Source organism: Epinephelus fuscoguttatus, linkage group LG6, assembly GCF_011397635.1.
Source record: "Epinephelus fuscoguttatus linkage group LG6, E.fuscoguttatus.final_Chr_v1".
Classification (NCBI taxonomy): Eukaryota; Metazoa; Chordata; class Actinopteri; order Perciformes; family Serranidae; genus Epinephelus; species Epinephelus fuscoguttatus.
The window spans coordinates 37,100,813-37,121,714 of NC_064757.1; the positions used below are offsets into that span (position 1 = coordinate 37,100,813).

The 20,902-nt window shown below is 41.7% G+C and overlaps 1 protein-coding gene across 1 annotated transcript in view; it reads right to left on the reverse strand.

The window, feature by feature from the left end:
- nos1 (nitric oxide synthase 1 (neuronal)) overlaps positions 1 to 20,902 on the reverse strand; it is a 66,622-nt gene that overhangs the window by 39,143 nt on the left and 6,577 nt on the right. Inside the window, exons 3-7 of the mRNA XM_049578467.1 lie at positions 18,221 to 18,323; positions 10,407 to 10,544; positions 1,768 to 1,913; positions 1,291 to 1,453; positions 936 to 1,027 (exon numbers count right to left, since the gene is read on the reverse strand). Of these exons, the coding sequence (XP_049434424.1) occupies positions 936 to 1,027; positions 1,291 to 1,453; positions 1,768 to 1,913; positions 10,407 to 10,544; positions 18,221 to 18,323 (642 nt within the window). The remainder of the gene's footprint in view (positions 1 to 935; positions 1,028 to 1,290; positions 1,454 to 1,767; positions 1,914 to 10,406; positions 10,545 to 18,220; positions 18,324 to 20,902) is intronic.

Here is a 20,902-nt window from a genome sequence, read left to right on the forward strand (position 1 = left end):
CTTCACAGTGATAAAAGCTTATTACATAATTAATGAAGCCATTTGCTGCAACTTTTAAAGCCTTCAGAAAAGTTGCCTTGAGAGAAAGTGATAGCATGATATTATATCAACTTACAGCATCCAGTGTCTTTTAGTTCAATTGCAGCCTATTTAAAAAGAACTCTAATAACATTTTGACAGTTTTTGTCATAATAATCTCTGCAACAAATATTTACTGCGCTGTAGATATTACATCATTTCCCCCATGAACTCCACCACTTGTAAACAACTGACTCATAGTGTTGGTTTTTTTGCATCATGTCAGGAACCTTCCTCACAGTATATTTATATTTTGTAACGCTGACAGGTGATTTTGAATAAGCAAAATGATTCCAAAACTATTGCAACATGTTGCAGGAGCACAATATGTTTATTTACGTGCCCGGGCTTACTTGTGCTAAAGCAAGCCAGACTGAGAGAGGATGTCGTGCTGGCTCTTATCAACATGTGTATCCGAGCTGTCCTTCTGAAGGCCAGGCTAAGTGTAGTAATGAGTCAGAAGCTATCCATCATCCAAGAAGTAAATATGAGGTGTCACATGTGATTAGGACTTGGCAGAAAGTGAGCGAGCGCTGCGCAGGTCAGACAAAATGACTGCTTGTTAGCGAGGCCCGCCGCCTCACCGACAGGGCAGCGGCTGGGGATCAGATAGACAGGCAGCAGATAGTGTCAGATGCAGCCTTAAGAGACGGAGCGTGCGCTGACAGATGGGACAGTGGGTCATGTCAGGGTGGTGATGGAGAGATGGAGAAGGGTGATGAAATACACGGAGCGACAGATGGGGAGGGGAACAAGTGCAGTTGGAGGAACACGAGCAGAGCTGAACAAAGGAAACAAGAAACCAGACTTCAGCAAAAAAGTTGAGCAGTGTGTTGGGGGTTTTTTTGTTTGTTTACCTCAGGTTGCCTTTGTTGGTGGCGTACTTGATGTGGTTGCAGATGTAGTTGTACATTCCATGAGCTGTTGTGCAGTCTCTGGCATCAAAAACCTGGAAAGCAAATGTGAGAATGAAACTCAGAACCAGGTTAATGCACAGTTAAGTGTTTTAAATATAGAAATATAAGCTGAAATGTGACTGTAAATCCAAACATGTTACTGAGCCAAAAGTCTCTGAGCATCTTGGATATCATGAAAAAGTGCAAATTCATCTTTCAGCCTATCCACATCACTTGTCAATTGTCACAAACAGCATATAAAGAGTACAAAGCTCTCAAAGCTCGTTGCCAGCATTTCAGCCATACTGTATGTCACCTGTAGCTTGGACCACTGGATCCTCCCTACGCAGCGGGCAGCATTCCTCCAGGCGTGCTTGGCCCCATAAATCAGTTCAGTGTCTTTCAGCTGGTACGTTCCTGAAGCTTCGATCTCCTTGGTCACCTCCTCCAGCCTGTCCACATGTGCCTTAGAGCCATTCCTGTGGGCAGTCAGGTCCACAGGCACAATAAGAGAACATGTACATTCAGTATACCTCAACACAAGAGATTCTGGATGGAGATTGTGCCCCTTCGTAAACTTGTCCATATAATCTATTCAGATATTTTTCAAAAGGTGATACCAGCTTTGTTGATTATTGTTATCATTATTTTAGGCTGTCCCCTAATAGTCGACCAAACATTATTCAACCACAAAACCTCCCACAATAACCGCCCGCCCCGAAACATGTTGGTCTTCGGCTCGCCCCACTGAGGTCTAACTCTCAGCTCTGCAGATGTTACAGGCCGTGCTTACCTTCTGATGGAGGTGTAGTACTGGTCTATGAAGTCAGTGGCCAGTGGAAGAAGCTCCTCTTTGGTTCTGACCTCGTCTGATTTGCGGACGTGCTGGGTGGGCACCATCACAGAGCCGTGGCACACATTTTCACTGCACATTGGCATCTGAAGAGATAAATATGGTGACAGATGAGGGAGGCTTTTTTGGGGATGAATTCTGCTTGTTGGTTTTTCTTCAGCGTCAAAATGCAGCTGAAGACCCAGGTGATCATTGTGTATGGTACAGCTTCTCTTTCATGCGTCTGCAGACATCTACATTTATTTTTCAGCAAAGAATAACACTGACAGAAAACACCAAAAACCAGATGCAATTTGTTCATTTATTTTTTATGTACAACACAGAATTCCTCAACATATTCCAGCGGCTCTTGGGATTCCTGTTCACTCACCAGACAGCCTCTGCATTCATCTCTGTGTTCTGATTAAATGCAAAATGAAAGAGGCATGGCATCCTCTTAATTTACAAAGGCAGAGCTATCCCATTACCTCCCCTCTCTTTTCATTTTAGATTATGCAGCTAAGTCTTGGTTCTGCTTGATATGAAACAGACCTAAGAGATGCTGTTATTATACAGGGATTAATCCAAAATACCATATTTCCCCATGTGAACTGTGCAAATCCATTAAAACCATTAAAAAAAAATTTCTTACTGAAGTGTCTATGAGGAAGTTGGTTTGATCCTAACTCAACCTGCCGATTTTATTAGGACATCAGTGAGCAGGAGGAAGGTGATTGGCGTCAACTTTGCTGTTTTATTGAGCGTAATGTGAGAAAAAAAAAAACCTGGGTAACTGCTGGTATGTGCGGATTGCAGTGGAATTACGCATGTTGTTTAGTGTAAATGTTTGCACAGATATATACGACTTTAATTTTAAGTGAAACTAGCATAGTGAGACCGGGGTGTAAAGTGCCAGTGGGTTGGTAAATGCCAATAAACGGTCGGCGCCATCAAGTGGAATGAACACAAGCTAGCCGCCAGCTTCAAAGCAACTTGAAAGTAAAACATACATTCTCTAAAATAATGGACACTGTACTTATTGGAGTGGAATTATGTGCATGTTGCGCATAAGTGTTTATTTGCTGTGCTGTATCATAGACTGTATATAAAGATGGACGACATGACAGCTCCCCAAAAGTGAAGTCAAAACATCTTGATCGCCCCCTGGTGGCTGGCTGCAGTATAGGTCATAAACCCTACTCCCTTTATGTTAGTGGATGGTATTTGAGACAGACTAAAAACTCAAAGTAGGTGTCAAATGCATTTTTCCCAAAGATGTTTTTTGTCATTTTTGGAAGTTCAAGTGTTCGTTTTATTAATAAGTTTGTTTATAAGTTGTAATTTGATTTTACAAAAGGGGACTGAGGTCATGATTGACAGCTGTGTGTGCCAATCGATATGCTCACTACCAATGGTGCTGCTTGCAGTTGGTTGGACAGGTGTATAGACAAGAATATGATAAATGGCTCTGGCTCCAAATGATGTCACCAGCACAAGACAGCAGTGGCTGTATCCATATTTATATATATATTTTTTATTACAGTGGGAGTAAGTGGAGACGTGTCGTCCATCTTAATATACAGTCTATGTGCTGCACACAGTATAAGCAGCTGTAGCCACCAGCTAACAACACAGTTGTGCTGCTAGGCACCGGTTCGAATATTATTGCTCCATTAAATGGGCGTTATTGGTGGTTATCAGCATTTTAGATAGGGTATAGGTTATAAGTAGGGCCCAACCGATACGGGTTTTTTGGGGCTGATGCCGATTAAATGTTTACGTTTTTCAATTTAAAAATCCCTGAAATACCTGCTTTTGATGGCTTAAATAGTTCAAACACTCGTTACAAAGATAAGAATTGAAGGAAGAACATTTTACTATTTTCAAATATTTTTAATATCAGAAATTGTGTGGAACAAGCAGCATATGAACAATTTGAACACAAAATAAATCAAAAATAAGGTGTGCAAAAAGGCAGTAAACCTCTGGGAAATAAAATAATCATGTGAAGTCTATATGAATTAAGACATTCACATGTATGTTCACAGTACTAGAGTTCTTCTTATTATTGCCAATTTAACAGAGGTAGGTTATAGTGCAAAACGTAACACAAGGACATCATTTCTAAGTAAAACACCATATTCCCTGCATTTTATTAGTCAGCCGATAAATCGATTGTGCCCTAGTTATAAGGGTCTCACTAGTTGCACCAACTATATGCTAAGAATCGTTATCAGCGCATTAAATGGCTGTGTTTATTGCTATGCAACAATGGAGATAGTTAGTTGACGTACGGTTAGGAGGATGGGTCAAATATAGGACTTTCCTCCCAGGAGACTGGTGTTCGTGTCCTGCGTGATCACGTGTGGTATGTATTTATTTAAGTCAAACCATGCTGCTTTTTGGAAACCTAACTATGTAATCTTTGTACCTAAACCTAACAAAAGTGAAAGCGAGGGTAGAAGAACCCTTCTTTCTTTTGTCATGCGTGAATTGTATTTTTAGTGTTTTAGAGAAGATATAATTTTACTTTAAAGGCAGAATTAAGCCAGCAGCTATCTAACTGGGGTTCATTCCACTTCATGGTGCTGACTATTTACTGAGTTTACCAGCCCTGTTGGCGCTGTAGACGCGGGTATCTATGTAGATTCACTTTAATTGAACTTGCTGCATTTGTACAATGTAAACACTGAATAAGGTTTCTGTATGACATCGACACTATCAGTATGTTTAATGCATTTTGTTCTCCTTTGCTAAACTTAGACACTGAGAGCTGAATTAAAGGAGCAATCTGATAGATTTGGGTTATACACACCTGGGAATCTGTATATTTTTCTTATTTTTGTTGTTTGTTTAATCACGTGTGATTATCCTTTATGTATGGTAGACTTTTAAAAAATAAAACTGTCTTCTGATGCAATTTTCTTAAACTTTCTCTCACTCTTCTTCTAGCTGGTGTGCAAACCATTACCAGTCCCCCTCTGTTGCCATTTGGAAGGTGGTAAAAACGCTCTGAGGGTGCCAACCCTGTACAAATATAGGTTTATCTTAGACTTCTTGCTAAAGAATCCTATGGATAAACATCTCTCTCACCACTCTTCCAGGATAGAAAGGTGTTAATATGAAATTAATTATATGTATTTCAATATATGAGGCCAACATGCATTTGTAGATCACTTCCATCTGTGCTGGAAGTTTTTCATCTTCCAGTTTTATCATAATAAGTTCCACTTAGTTCAGATAAAAGGTCAGTTTTTATAATAAGTTCCGTACTCTGAATTCATCAAGAGATCATAACTGTTTTACAATTTCTTTCATTATATCTCTCACACATGGCTGGCAAGCACGTTAATGAATGAGTAAGTCAGTGGGTGAGTCATGGATTGGTATCCTTCTATTAAGCGGAGACAGGAAGACAGAAAGAGCGAGGAGGAAAGACAGAAAACAAGAAAACAGACAGATGCAGAGAGAAAATTGCTCATAGCTGAGAGCAACCTTGTGTGGTCAGTTTAATGTGATTAGAGTTGAAGTCAGCTGTCACTTTGGTTTGCCTAAATGCCTTCACCAGCTCAGAGAGAGATCGAATGAGTGAGCAGGAGCGGACGACGGAAATGATAGCGCAGGCGTGCAGTTGAAGAGGAAATTTGACACTGACCCCGGCGCTGCTAAAATTGGCTCGTTACTCTGAGCCACACACTTGCACTGTCCAAACACTCAGACGTGGACCGGCAGTCTGTCCAAAATAAACTTCCCTCCGTGTCTCTTCCAACAAATCCATCCTTTGCTCGAGAAAAACGAGGAGGAAAAGGAGGAAAAAAATCTGTTGAGCACAGCAACAAACACGCCATCACAGTCAAAACAAAGAAAAATGAGACAGGAAATTGTGTAAGAATAAGTGAAAGTGTTCATGAACACAAAGATAAAAAAATAAAGGGATAACTCCATAGAAAAGGGGAGCTAAGAAAAGATCGTTGTTAACAAGAGACAACAACAAAGCGGGGACAGAAAAACATGAACAGTAGCCCAAGAGGTGACGGAGTAAACGGGGGGAATGGATGAGTAGAGCACGGAGTGTTAAAAATAAAACAAAGGAATCACTCGTGCTCCAGCACGTCCGCTCATCATACCGCTCTGGGCATTCATGCCAGCCAGCTGTCCTTTTCGAAAAGACGGATCATCCTCGAATACAGCAGTGTCTGTGATATATAATAAATCTGAAGATGCTATTACAGGCCATTCATTGAGATGCATAGCCTGTGTCCAATAAGTCACCGAAGTAATTAGGCTGCTGTTTGCCGTTTACGAATGGCTGCTGTGTTTTGGGGGGTGAATGCTTAAACAGCGGGGTTCACCTTGTGCTTGTTAGACTGGCTTACTAACTAAAGGGAGAAACTTCGGCTGCATGTTAAAATGGAAAAATGGATGGACAGAGAGGCTGATAGGCTGATACAAATTCTTTGCATGTCCCTGATGCTTTTTGGAGTTTTAGTCTAAGTGTTTTGGAAATGACCTTATTTAATTGACAAATACTTAACCCCCCCCAAATGACCAATTGTATATTAATTAATCTGCATGTGTTAAGTTGAATTCATGAAGAAAATTGTTAATTTGTTTGTGTTATTGTGTGACTTTCTTGAATCTGAACTAACTTTTAAAACACCAAAGTATCACAAGCAAACTGGTCGAAGCAGCGGCACACTAGCAGCTCCTGTGTTCAGCGAGGTAAAATTACTGTTTTTGTCAGTGGAGTCTGGCTTTGAAGAGAGCATAGATGAGTTTCACTTTCATTTCAGTTCCCCATCAGAAAGGGACGTCTGTTTGGGGAGAACAGAGCATACGACTGGATAAATAAGACTCCTAATCAAGAACTTTCTATGTTTTTGGATTCTTCGTTGACCATTAAGGCATGCAAGAAAATCAGTTTTCTTCAGCAATTCAACACGGGATGAGTAACTAAAACACAAATGTTCATTTGGAGGATGAAGTATTCCTTTAGCTTTTCAAAGCCACCATGAGGTTGACTTCCCAAGAAAAAACACAATATTAGTCATTTGCGTAAGATTACATTTTGTTTTTGTGCCCACAAAGTTAGGTTTACATTTAAAGCCCTCTAGCAGATGTTGAAATTATGGCAGTTGTCCATCGATAGCAATAGGGTGGAAAAAGTGTGACATTACAACACATTCTCACTCTGACCTCGTCACATATTGATGTTTGGTCGTGGACTTTCCACGTCCACATATGACGTGAAAGGTACCCTGGGTGTGTTGGTTGTTGACGTTCTGTGACACCGTGTCAAGTTCTGCCTGTTATGTGCATTGTCGTCTTTCAAAATACACTTCAGTTTTCACAGGAAATTTAACGTTAACATACAGACATTTTGTTTTCTTCAACAACATACACACATGGTTAGGTTAGGGCAACAAAAATACATGGTTAGGCTTATGAAAAAAGAACAAGGTTTGGCTTTATAATCTTACAGGACATGAACACCACTCTCTTGAGTGAAAGTCGCTTGTTGGATCCATACACCACCCTTCCCACCCACCCCACTTGGACTTTGGCCACTTAAATTTTGTCCCTGTCCCATCACATTTCCCTCTGACGCCACCAGCCCCGGTTAACTATAACGGCAACCGGCTGCATATCATGCCGACTTTAAAAGACATCTTTTTCCATTGGTTCCTCACACCGCAAGTCACTGCCCAAGTGCCAGATTTGGATGACTTCAAAGTGACACCAAATGTCTCCTCATAAGGAGACATTTGGGGCGGATGTTGGGTCAACAAAACATCTACCTTAAAAGGAATACTTCACGCCCCAAATGACTGTGTGTGTCAATAACTCACCCCATGTTATGCTGAATTTGGGAAGAAAATGGCTTTCTTGCATGCCTTTAGTGAACGAAGAATCCAGAACAGGCAAACATTCTTGATGAATTGAAGTCAGTGTAACAACTGCAAAACTTGATCAATACCATTAGCAAACTCTCACACAACTCCTGCAGTATGATCCATGTTATTCAGTCGTATGCTCAGTGCTTCCCAAACACATCTATTTTTGCTAAAATATTTAATACATCAACAGAAAAGGCACACCACTCACCAGTGTGTGAGACTGTTTACGCAGAAGTGTTTTAAATAGGGATGCACAATATTGGATTTTTTTCCAATATCCGATATGCCAATACATGACAACTTATTTGGCCTATTACCAATACCGATATCTATACATCCACTTTTTTCACCAGCTAATTTTAACAATCATCAAGACTCTTCCGGAGTGGAATTAACATCATAATATGCATGCATACACTTAACGTGACGGCCCACCAGCAGATAAAGACATGAAATAGAATACTTTTTAACATATGTAATATTCATTCATTGTACAAAATAAAAAAAGCATGTTTGCTGATTCCAACATCAGCCGATACAGATGACGATGTGCCAGTATCATCTTGCATCCCTAGTTTTACATGTTACAGCTATAAACTGATGTTCTGAGTGACATGTCACGATAACTATGAGATGGATTGCCATGAAATTTGGTGCAGACATTCATATTCCCTTTAGAATAAGCTGTTATAACTTTGGTGATGTTTTTTTCCAAAGCATTTATTGTATCATAAGCTTCCCCCCTTCCCTCCGCTTTCTAGCTAAATAGTAATGAGCTCAATCATCTCAGGCAAGAGCTCTCTAATGTATGAAGACTTAGTGAGAAGCAGAGAAAAGGCACGCCACGCTGTGCTATTATTCTTCAATCTACTTGACTTGCAAATTATGTGTTGGTAAGTTGGCAGGCTAAATGTTTTTTCAGTCAGCCAATATACTGTATTTATGTACGTCAGTGCCTTTAGGATTTGGTTAAAGCCACAGATATCATATCTGTCACCTTTGTATAAAGCTCTGCATGTCTATGACCTTACACACCGGACATTTTTTGGAACTTGTAGTATTTAAAAAAAATCAGATCATCTCTCTATCGTTATCAGTAATATTGGCATACACTCTGTTTTGAACCTCTAAATCTTTTACTGTAATGTGCAATATGCAAACCGTGTATTTGTGAGATTTTACTTACCGACCCTAACAATAGAAACCCCGTAATACTGTAATGAAATGCAATATAGCGGTCCTGTTATAGATGATTTGTTTGTTAAGTCTATAATTCTAATATTACACATAAAGGTACTGATGTGACTCTGTGGTCCAGGGACGTAAATATAGACAGTGGAGGCAGTGCAGCTGCACAGGGGCCCTTGGGATGGTGGGGCCCATAGACGGTTGAGAAAAAGAAATACAGCTATGATCAAATAAGAACTTATAGTAAATAGATAATGGTGCCATTTGATTTTTATGCCTTAAAAAGTCAAACTCATCTCTGTCAGCCTCAAGTGGCCATTAGAGGAACTGCAGTTTTTCGCACTTCTCCATTGACTTCATTTTTCGCTTGGTACCGATAAGCAAAAATGATTGCTAGGTAATATGTATGTTGATGCTGTCCAACGTAAATACTTTATCTGACCATGTAGTGACATGATGCGATATACAGTAGCCATTGTAGCGGCAAAATCTGGCACTGAGGCCCATCTTATGCCACTGCTATGGTCATTTTTGAGGGCATAGTTTTAAGTCTTATTGGACTGAATTGCAATTTATCACCAACTTTCTCAAATACTTTTTCTCCTCCTTATACCTTCTATTCAAATGAGGTGGATTAAATATTTGCAACACCGTTCAATTTAAAGCACAGCCTCAAGTCTTACAAGTGAATAAAAAAAACAAGTCATTTTCAAGAATAAATGCAAAACCTTTCTAAATGGTAAATGGATGGACTTGCACAGCCTTGCACAGTCCTCCAACCTCTCAAAGCACTTTTACACTACATGTCACATCACCCATTCACACACATTCACGCACTGCCGGCTGAGGCCACCGTACAAGGTGCCACCTGCTACTCAATTTAAACACTCTCACACACCAATGGCACAGCCATCAGGAGCAATTTGGGGTCAGAAAACAACCTGTTATACCTTCTGAGTTACAGCCACCCCATTGTTTTAGCAACTGAAATTTGAGGATTTGCTGCTTTTCTTCATCTCATGTAATGGCAAAGTGAATATCTTAGGGATTCAAACTGTTGGTTGAACAAAACAAGCAATATGAAGATGTGGCATTTCATTTTTTTATGACTGAAAGGGGCAATAATCAGCAGATGCACCAATAACAATAATACATTTAGGTATAGCTATAGTTGCAGCCCTTGAGTCAACACACAAACAACTACAGTAAGTTTTTGAATAAAGTTATGTTTGCAGGGCTGTTGTATTGCATTGCATTACGATTGCATCACACAGGTGTTTTCCTGGTCACTTGGTGCCAGAAGGTTCCTTTTTAGTGAAGTGTGTCAGAAACAATACCACCCTACAGACCTTAATAAGATTCAACACTGGCATGGAAATCCTGGCTATTAAAGGGTGACTAGAACCATGACATCAAAATCCTCCTTGCCAGGGAGGTTGCCTCAGCTACACATGTAAATGCTGCAGCAGACGGCTTCATCCAACCGTTAATTGGGCTGATTTCCATATGCCTTACCTTGCTGGAGCTGTGGTGGAGCGTGTCGCTGTAGACGGTGCCAGTCTCCCAGTTCCTTATCTTGATGTAGCGGGGGCACTTGGAGGGGCTGCCATTCTGCAGTGACTTGGTGGGTGAGGTCCTGCCCTGGGCCGGGGGCTGGAAAAGGGCACGCAGACATTTACAGATGAGTCATTACTCCATGCCTTTGTACTGCGTCTGGCTAATAGGTTCTGACCTCTTAGACACCTTTCATGCAAGCTGGATAAGTTGTTTATGACTGGGAGTCATACTGTGGTAAGCTGAAGGGAGATGCAACCCTCTCACTGCGGGGGGGGTGGATTTGAGCACAACAAATGGACATTGACTGGCAAGTTTTGGATGAAAATGACATGAGTAATATCTAGGAGAAGTTTAACAGGACTTTTAGAACCACTGGGAGGCTTTGTCTGTCGACTGTCATTGTGCTAAAGTCTCTGGAGCACAGATATATGCACAGAAACTACTTACATTGTCTCCCATCTCCATTTCTGCTTTATTTCCCACTCCAGGATAAAAGCAATCAACATTTAACAGCAGGCTAATGGGAAGCTAACTCTTGGCTCACTGGGTTTTCCAATACTGTAGCTATTGACTTATGAATGCCTGCAATTTAACCCCAAAGCCAACTGTAAGCGTTCCTAGAGGAAGGCACCGAGTGATTGCCAAAGATCAGAGTAATCAATCCCGCACCTTGGAAGCTCTTTCATCATCTCCCACAGCATTGCTAATTGCACAGTGGAGCATCCCCTGAACAACAGTGCCACAATCATCACGCTCGCCGGGAAGACGAATGCCAACAGAGTCACGGCAGTTGAGTCTCATTGTCATTTTGCATCCTCTCAAACAGCACAGAGGAACAAGGTGGATTGAATTGAGTTTGATTTTGCACACACTGAGAGTAAAGAGCTTAGCTCCTGTGCGCTCGTGCTCCGACAACAGTAACCCCCACCGTGCGGCTCAGATATGACACATTGTTATCACCAAGGTTGCGGACAGGAAGAAAGATCATTGTAGCGTAAAGAGAGCTCTCAGTCAAACAGGCAAAGAAAATCAGACGTACAGAAGAAGGCTTGCTGACAGAGAAATTAGAGCAGGTGCGTATTTGAATATGAATATTAGGCTTGTCGCTCAGTGACCGGGAGCTATAGCTCTGGCATTTACATCTAAAAAGTTACTTTTCTATGAATGCCACATGTGGCTTTCAGAGAAGCTCGCTTATATGAACAACCTGTAAATGTCAGTTTACTTTTTTTCTTTATTTGTACATCTGTACTGATGTAAATCTTAAATGTCAGATTCACCGTGGAAGGATGAACATCTTTTTTTGCAGCTGAAAAAATTGGATGACCGCTAAGTAAATGTTTGAGCAAGAAAGACTTACATCAAGAAAGGTAAAGGGAGAGAATCCTGTGTCAGATATAATTGTCCTGTTGACCTTTTGCTAAACTCCTCCCCTGAACAGAGATTGTCTGATCATGGCTTAGCCAAGGCTGCTAAGAAAGGTAAGTCTGTCAAAGGATGAAAATCACTCCCTTCTTCACTATTCCCTATATCCTCCTGAGACCTGAACTTTTGTATGGTATGCAAATATAATTTCTTCTAGCTATTTGGGATCAATAAGACCTGATATAAAAACTAAACATTGTCAACAATGACAAAGTCCCAATATCCTCGAACAAGATGATCATAAATTCCCAACATCTTAAAATCAGGACTTTCTAATTTACAGCATCTTAGCTTGTTGCCATTGCTAACATTGTTAAAGTTTGTATAGCACACAAACATTATTAATCACACATAAAAAAGTTTCTACTGTTAAATTTATTCAGGTTTTGGACCTTGTCCACTTTTGTGTCAGCTGCAGACTTACTTGGCCGAGATGGCTGCCATCTTGTTTTTACATGGATTAGTGTATTGTGCTCTTACTGCCACTAGATGGCACAAAAAGTGTCCATGAACAAGGACAACAGGCCCAGGTTAAGCAGAATGAAGTATAAGGTCCAGTAAAACCAAACTGTAACATCCACATGAGGACACAGGGTCTCAGGAGGATATAACAGACACTCAATAGTATACTCAATAAGGAGCAGTACATTGAGATTTTGGACACTTACTAATCATAAGCATCATCAATGACAACTGCAGAGTCACTCAATGGTAATTTTTGCACTTGTAAAATGCAAAGCATTGCATCTTGGGATTGTTAGCAGAGAGAAGTGTACATACTATGGACACTAGTGGATAGACTTATATGCTTAAAATTCAGACTAGGGCAGCTATCATTTGAAATACTATGATACCAGTACTGATACCAGCTCCCTTGACGTGATATTGATACCAACAGAGTATTTTATTTAATACCTTTTTTATACCCATTATGTGAATGGAAGCATTTATTAAACTACTTACATTATTTTAACAACTTTTGAACATTTTGGTGGCATCCCAACACACTGAACTGTCAAATACACCACACTTGACTTCACCATACCACAGACTAATTGGGTTGTAGCTGCTGTGGTAGTGGGCCAATCACAAGTTGTGTTAAATCGAAGAACACCTGCAATGATTGGTTGCTAGCAAACCCATACAAATCAATTTTTTCAAGATTCGAATGCAAAAAGTTTCAAACCCAGGCATTGTTAGACTGGAGAGGTTTTGATACTGCTTGGAACAGGGTTATTTTGGACAGTGCCTTAAAAGTATCGAGTACAAGATACCCAGCCCTAATTCAGACACTCCAATTAAATGGCACACAGTAAATACAGTGCACTGTATAGTAAACAGGAAGTGGTTTCAGACTAATGACTACATATACAGATGGACGACACATCTCCACTTCCTCCCACTGTACAAAAATGAAGCCAAAATGCACTGGTGATGTCATTTGTTGCCAGAGTCTGCCCAGTGGCGATCAGGAAGCTTAGTCACAGTATTGAGTTTCCTTCCACACACCCATCCGACCCACTTGTGAGCAACACCATTGATTGCGAGCACGACTGACGCACGCACTGGTCAATCATGACATCATGCCACTTTTTTATAGCATCAAATAGCTAATTTAAACAAAACTTGAACATACATCTGTGTTATAAGTTGGCGAATATCCTTAGTCATCCAGGTCATGGTGATCTTAAGTGCTATATTGGAGGCAACTGGACTTGCTTGGGTTTCTCAAAGACGTTTCACCTCTCATTCAAAAGGCTTCTTCAGTTCTGACGGACCCTATGTAGGTGTGAATCCTTACAGAATCGCTGAGGTCACATGCAACTCATGTGTGACCTCAATAGCTGAAGAAGCGTCTTGGATGAGAGGTGAAACGTCCTCGAGAAACTCAAGCAAGTCCAGCTGCTTATGATATAGCACTTAAAGATCAGTGTGGTAAGAACTACCTAAAATGACAGAAAACTATGTTGGGGAAAAAAAATTGTTTGACATACTTTGAGTTTTTATGTTGGCCCATGTGACATCTGCTTAAATGGAGGGGGCGGGGTTTATGACCTATACTGCAGCCAGCCACCAGGGGGTGATCAAGAGGTTTTGGCTTCACTTTTAGGGAGCTGTCATGCCATCCATCTTTATATACAGTCTATTTTTCAGACACAGCCATAGTGGTATTTGGCATTTAAAGAGTTTGAGGCTAGATACCTCATCCTGAAATCATGGACCCATTGTTTAAAAAACCTGCAATAATTTCACATGTAAATCTGCTATCGTATGTGGCATGCAAGAATGGAAAGCTTGCAGGCATTGCAACACTAGCATGGCACACACAACTCTGGTTTAAAAATAATCTTAAACTAATAAACAAAGGTCTACCACTGTTTGTATATATAATGGGGGGCCAGCATTAAACAAATAATAATTCAAGTCCAGCCTGCTTTAAGGACACAGTCCTCCACCATGTAGCCCACATTACTGAGGGAAGTTACTGGCCCACACATACACTTACAGCACATGTAAATCCCATAATGCGTCAATCACCAGGCCTCAATGTCAAGAACAAGGTGTGGATGTAACAGAGGGGAGCATCCATGGAGCTAGAGATGAAGATAATTGAAGCTAATCTGATGAAGATAATTTCATAACGGGCGTAATGACCAAAGTCTTTCTGGTAAATGCAGTTAAGCAGTAAAAAGTTCCTCATTCAGCCATCAATTAAAACTTCTGATGGGAAATGGAGATGATGAGCGCAAGACAGGGGGTAGATGGGAAAAGAGAAAAAGAAGACTGACAGCCTGAGAAATTAAAGGAGATTCTGTTCGTTAAATATTATAATGGTTTAGTCATTAAAAAACAATTGACTACCTTATTCAGTGGTGATTAAGCCATTGTGTCTGATTAAACAATAACAATAAAGCCTTATTAAACAAAAAGGGAACAACCAGCTTTGTTTTTTAACAATGTGGGTAACACCGACTTACAGTGTTCTGTACACTAACAAAGCTCCACAGGCTGCAGATGACCTAATAAAGACTTCCAGGCAATGATTAAAATATATACGTGTTTCATTTTCAAGTGCCCTCCTATCATTCCCGACCAAGCAATTTGACCATCCAATTTGCTCCTGTGAAATTTCAGTAAGTCTTCCAGGTACGACCGTAGCGCTCGATAATGAAGGGAGGGCAAGCTCCAGTCCTGACCACAGCTTGAGAGGGGAGATGGCAAGAGAGTACATTTCGAATAAATTTGCAGATGCTGTTGGCAGGTCATCCTCTGAGCAATGATGATAGCATTTTCACAGATTTCACACATAGTTGATGATGCTTCATTCAAAATAAATAATAGTATCAGTAGTACATAATAGTAAATAATAACAACAGATAACAGTTCATGAATTCTGAAATATTTTCGCTGTTGAAATCGTGTTATATCATCCAAAGACCTTTGTTTCTCCTAGCTATTTGGGATCAGTAGGACCCGATAAGTATAAAAAACCTAAACACTGTCAACAATAATAAAGTCCCAGTGTCCTCACATGGGACAACAGATAAATAAACAATTTTCAACCATTAAATGTGATCAGGTTTTAAACCTTGGCCACTTTTGTGTCATGATCGGCTGCAGACTGACTTGGCAGAGATGGCTGCCATCTTGTTTTTACATAGATTAGTGTATTGTGCTCTTATGGCCCTGACACACCAAGCCAATGGTCGGCCGTCGACCAAAGTCGGGCCGTCAGTGATCGTCTGTCGCCCTAGTTTTTGAGGTGTGTCCTGCACCATTGGCACTTCAGTGTCGGCGGCTTTTCGGCTGATTGAGCATGTTGAATCGGCGGCAGAGCTTGTCGGTGAGAGAGATCACTCTGATTGGCTGTTCAGGTTTTACCTCCTCGCCCCTGTAGTGAGTGAATATGCCTGTAGTGAAACCGGGGCTAACCGGTGCTTCCTCCTCAGGCTCCACTTCACTCAGCTGCCCACAGACCCGCTGCTTCTTCCCACTTTAACCTGAATAACAAACCGGAGCTAGCTGGGAGCGGCTAGCAGAGCGTTAGCCGCAGCATGACCGGAGGGAAGCACAGCCAGTTAGCCTCCGCTAGTCTCTGAGCTAGCCCCGGCTCTCTGTTTGGATCCAACCGGAGCACTGAGCCCTGGTTTGTTATTCAGGTTAAAGTGGGAAGAAGCAGCGGGTTTGTCGGGCAGCTGAGTGAAGTGGAGCCTGTGGAGGAAACACCGGGACCGTCTGGATGTAATAGTCCGTGGAGGTGCTGCGATGCTCGCCTGCACAGACAGGAAACCCCTCGGCTGACAGGATGTACCACTCTCTCACTCCACTTGGCCATCGGATGTAGTCCATGTAGTGTGTTCAAATGCAACTGACACAGGGCAACGTGAGGCGACGTAGACAACCCAACAGTTGGCTTTCATCGCCGCTAGTTCTTTGATGTCAGTTTGGTGTGTCCGCACCTTACTAGATGGCACATAAAACGTCCAGAAATGAGGACTCCAGGTCTAAGTTAAGTAGAATGAAGTGTAAGGTACACTAAACCCAAAATGTGATGTCCATGAGGACACAGGGTCTCAGAAGGATATGTGCTCTGTATGCAACATTGTTGGTCGCCTGTATGGAACACCGCTGAGCCTCTGATATCATGAATCAGAGGTAGAGGCGTTCCTGTTCCCTGCTTATTTTTAAACACTGTTGGTCAGAGTGTAGACGGTGCTGTGGATGTTTCCCCAGGGACTGAGCACACAAACATGCTTGCCTGACTCTAAATAATGGAGGGGTGATCGCTGACATGCTCTAAAGGGCAAAAAGTGTACGGAACACTGTTAGTCTGTTTGTATGTGTGAATCAGTGCAGTGCTGATGAAATATGAACCAATATTCTGATACTGCGTTGCCTATTTCTCGTCTCAATCGTTTCCGGAAACATATTTTAGTTTACTGGTTACCTGTAATTCGAGATCATTTTTTTATCAGCCAGATGCAATGTTGTTTCCTGCAGAAACAGCCAAATTCACATGAAGTCACTCAGCAGCGTGAGTATTTACTGGTCCAGTGTGACGCAGTGCATTCTGGTAGTTGTGAGTTTTCTACTTCTTGAGCAAAAGCAAACACCACAGCCTCTGTTTTCTCAAGTCACACGGCACCAATTTCAAAAGTATTTGAAACTTTCTACTGCACAGACAGCCCAGCTTTATAAGAACACCATCTTTCCAGCAGTAATTGGGAAGCAGTGGAAGCTCAAGCCTTCACCAAAGTGAAAAAAACTAATTTGGAAGCCATCAGCACGTCACTTGAAATCCTTGTATCAACCAAAAAAGATTGGCTTAAATTTTCTGAAACCCTTCAGTGTCTGACTTGAGTCTATTGAATTAAACACTTTAGCGATGAGCCATCAAAGTTAGCATCAGCGTCTAGCAAAACGCCTGCAGGGAAACCTCTTGCTGCTTGCATGAGTAAGTGTGTGTGTACTGGACACACACACACACACACACACACACACACACACACACACACACAACTGATTCCATTTCACAAATCTCACAAGCACATAGGTTTCCTCTGTCTGAGCAAACACTACCAGGAAAGAGATATGGCTTCTTACCACGTCATGCACACATAATCTCTCAAACCGCCATCAAAAACACATCGCCCACCCACCCACCCCTCCCCGCACTCTCACACAAACATCCTCACAAGCATGCACATTAACAATCTCCACTCTGCAGGTCTGAGGGGCTGGGTAATTTCTACAGGGGCCACATTTGATGGAGAGAGACAGATCAGCAGCTGCACGTATTCATTAGGCCTCCTGAAATGATTTCGCCCCATCCGGTCCCATTGATGGGGGCTCGAGCAACGTCACAAGTGGGTGGATAGCGCAGACCATGTGCAGATTACAACACGATCCCTGTCACAGACACTCAGACCTGTGACCAGACCCTTCTGTGTGGAAGGCATAAGCTGGATTTAATGCTGCAGCAGCTTTCCCCCCCGGAAGAATCTAATGCCTAGGTGATGGGATCTTAAGCAACGGCTTTACTACTATGTGCAAAGAAGCAACACAGATGTGCGTGCTCAGTTTCTGAAAGCTGGGAAAGTGCCAATAGTGTGGATTATTGTACAAGGCTAAAAAGCCGGAGAGGCAAAGGCAGCCATGGGTGCACATGCATTATACAGCTGCTGAGATTCACTTAGCAAGCCCGCTCATAAACACTTGCAAACACACACAGATACAAGGATACTGGAGTTATTGATCTAAGAGAGTAGAGTTGCACAAACGTATGCCTACACATGATCTCTTCTACTCATAATCATTTCAAAAGTTGAACATTTGTTTCATTTTACCATGTCAGTGTCGGCGTTGTGGTCCACCACCGGCATGTTTTCCAGAATTCTCTTGTTATCTGACGGCAGCTGAGGAGACGTGCCATTTCCCACGCCGAGGTCCCTGGAGGTCATACACAATTTTCTGTCAGGTGCGTGTGCTCACATCTGGTGCAAAATAGCTCTTTCAACTCACATTATAACCCCAGCCAAACCACACACACACACACATGTCCATGCAAACACACAGTGACATTGAACAAACCTCCGTTCTTCCGTCTTTACAAATAAATACACCATGGATTTGTACAGTCTCCAAAATGCTATTAAATCAGGAATCCCTGCTCAATTTCTAAAGGGTCTGCACACCCACATAGGTGTTTTCTCCGTCAGGCCTTCGTGGGTGTACAGACGGAGCTTGGCTGGCATCTCTCAGGCTCTCCTGTGTTTCTTTTTTGCACCTGTTGCGGTGCTGCAGTGGGACAACTTGCTCCTACACGCAGGTCAGCCTCAGCAATTTCTCACCACAGCTCTGCTCCAACTTCATCCTGAGAGGAAGTGGGCGTAAGCCACTAAAACTTACAAGAAAAAAACCCTTGTGAGTGACAAAGGGGAGACAGGGACTTCAAAGTTAATTGCGAAAGGTGTATTGACATTGTGATTTCAATCATTTTAGCCACTTTGATTGTTTGGGGTCTCTGGGAATAAATGGAAAAAAAAATGTTACTAAAACACTTTGCCTGCCTACATGTCACAAGTTCATCCCGGATATTAAAACTGCATTTAGGTTTGATGACATAAGCTCACTTGCTTGGCTTAACGCTGCATTTAGACTGGTGAGAGTTTTATTTGGTCATTTAAACACGTTGCACGGACAAACGGCAACTCAACATGATTGACTGGATTTCTGTTTTGCTTTAAACATGACAACACACTTCACTGTACAAACAGCTGCCACTCACCCTCCAAAGATAAGAAGAATGGGATATGAACAGTGAGAGATCTCACTCTGAGCTGTAACTATACGATCCCGAGAGACTAAACTAGAAGGGGGGAGGGGAGATGGCTGCGCTGCTGCTGTGGCAAACCACACGAGACATGAATAAACACGACAAACTCATTGACGTGTGATTTCAAGTTTGCATTCCTCTAATCGAAAACGCCCACATATCGTCATCTACTGTCTTTCACACTTCACTCCCCCCCCATCTTTCTGAGCACGAGCATGTGTCCATGCTAACTGTAAATCCTCACAGGCATCCCTCCTCCCTTTCACACTCCCTGCCACACTGTATCTCTTTATTGGCGCAGTTTGCACGAGCTTATTTTATCCCCACGATCCAGAGGTGGAATTCAGACACGCAGAAACAACGCGGGGAGTTGCACGTGTCGTTTGTCATCAGCTCTGACTCTGACATAGAGCAACACTGGCCTCATGCCGAATTGTGAAATTGCAACTGCTTCTGCTATCAGTTATAATGTGCCATTGGATTCCAGGCAAACAGTCATCAAGAAATAATTTGAGAGATGTTGATTCATAAATGTGTCCAGAAAGAAAACAAACATTATTGGTTATTCTTTATATAATAACCTTTTCTCAGAACTCTACAGAAGGCCACCTTTCAAAGCCAAAAATTTAATTAAGTTAGCTCCTTCCTGGTGACCAAATGTCAACGTGTTCTTTATGTTGTATAAGCTTCAACCCCATTGAGAAAAAAAGGCCATTTCAGAAAGACTTCACTGTCCTCCTGGACTGCAATGAATCACTCAGAGTGTATCTATGAAAGAGAGGAGGATGTGCATAGATTGGTCAAGAATGACATATTGATTAAAGGAGACTGTAGCCTCTATTTGATTTCAATCGGTCGTGGGAGCACAATAGCAAATAACTGAGATGCCAATATCAACAGTACACTGTGCAGACCATTTAGACCGAGCCGGGGATGGAATATTGGCTGCAAAGCCTTATGAATAGTTGGTCCAGAGTGAAAACTTGAAACAAACTAAAAGCAATCCCAGTCCCACATTTGTCAGCCTCTCTCATTAAATGTTAAGAAGTAGAAATGTTGAACGCACATACTTGTTGCCAATTTCACACTTCTCAACGACTCGCTCGCTGAAACACTGCTGCACTTGACCTCCATAACCAAGAGGGACTGTTTGGAAGTTTCGCTCTCTTGCAAACAAATAACAAATCTTCCAATGACAAGTTTGAGACACGCTTTGTGTTGCAGTATGCTAATTGGGGTCTACTATGTCACATTAATATGGGAATTGACACGGATGCTAATGAAGCAGATACTGTGTCTAATGTCTATCCTAACACTTATATCTGAACTGTGGCATCGAGTCAAGGCAGATGTACAGAGCGAGAACAGTGACAGTAAGTTTTGGCATTAAAATAAGGTTTAGCATTAAAAAGAGGGGAAAAAGTTCCACTGAAAAATAAAACATCACGCATAATTTTATTTTGATATTTTTGTCATTCTGATGTGTTTTTCTATGCCAGTCTTGTGAGTGTTTGTCACATCACTCTTGCATTACTGAGAGACGTTCTCTCCTGTGTATGCAGATTCTGTGGAAATCATGTTTTCCCTGCCCCCTCCCCTCAGAATCTAACCCCTCACACCAAAAGAGTGACATAAGTTTAAAATAATAATAATAATAATAATAATGATAATAATACTGAGAAGAAGAAGAAGA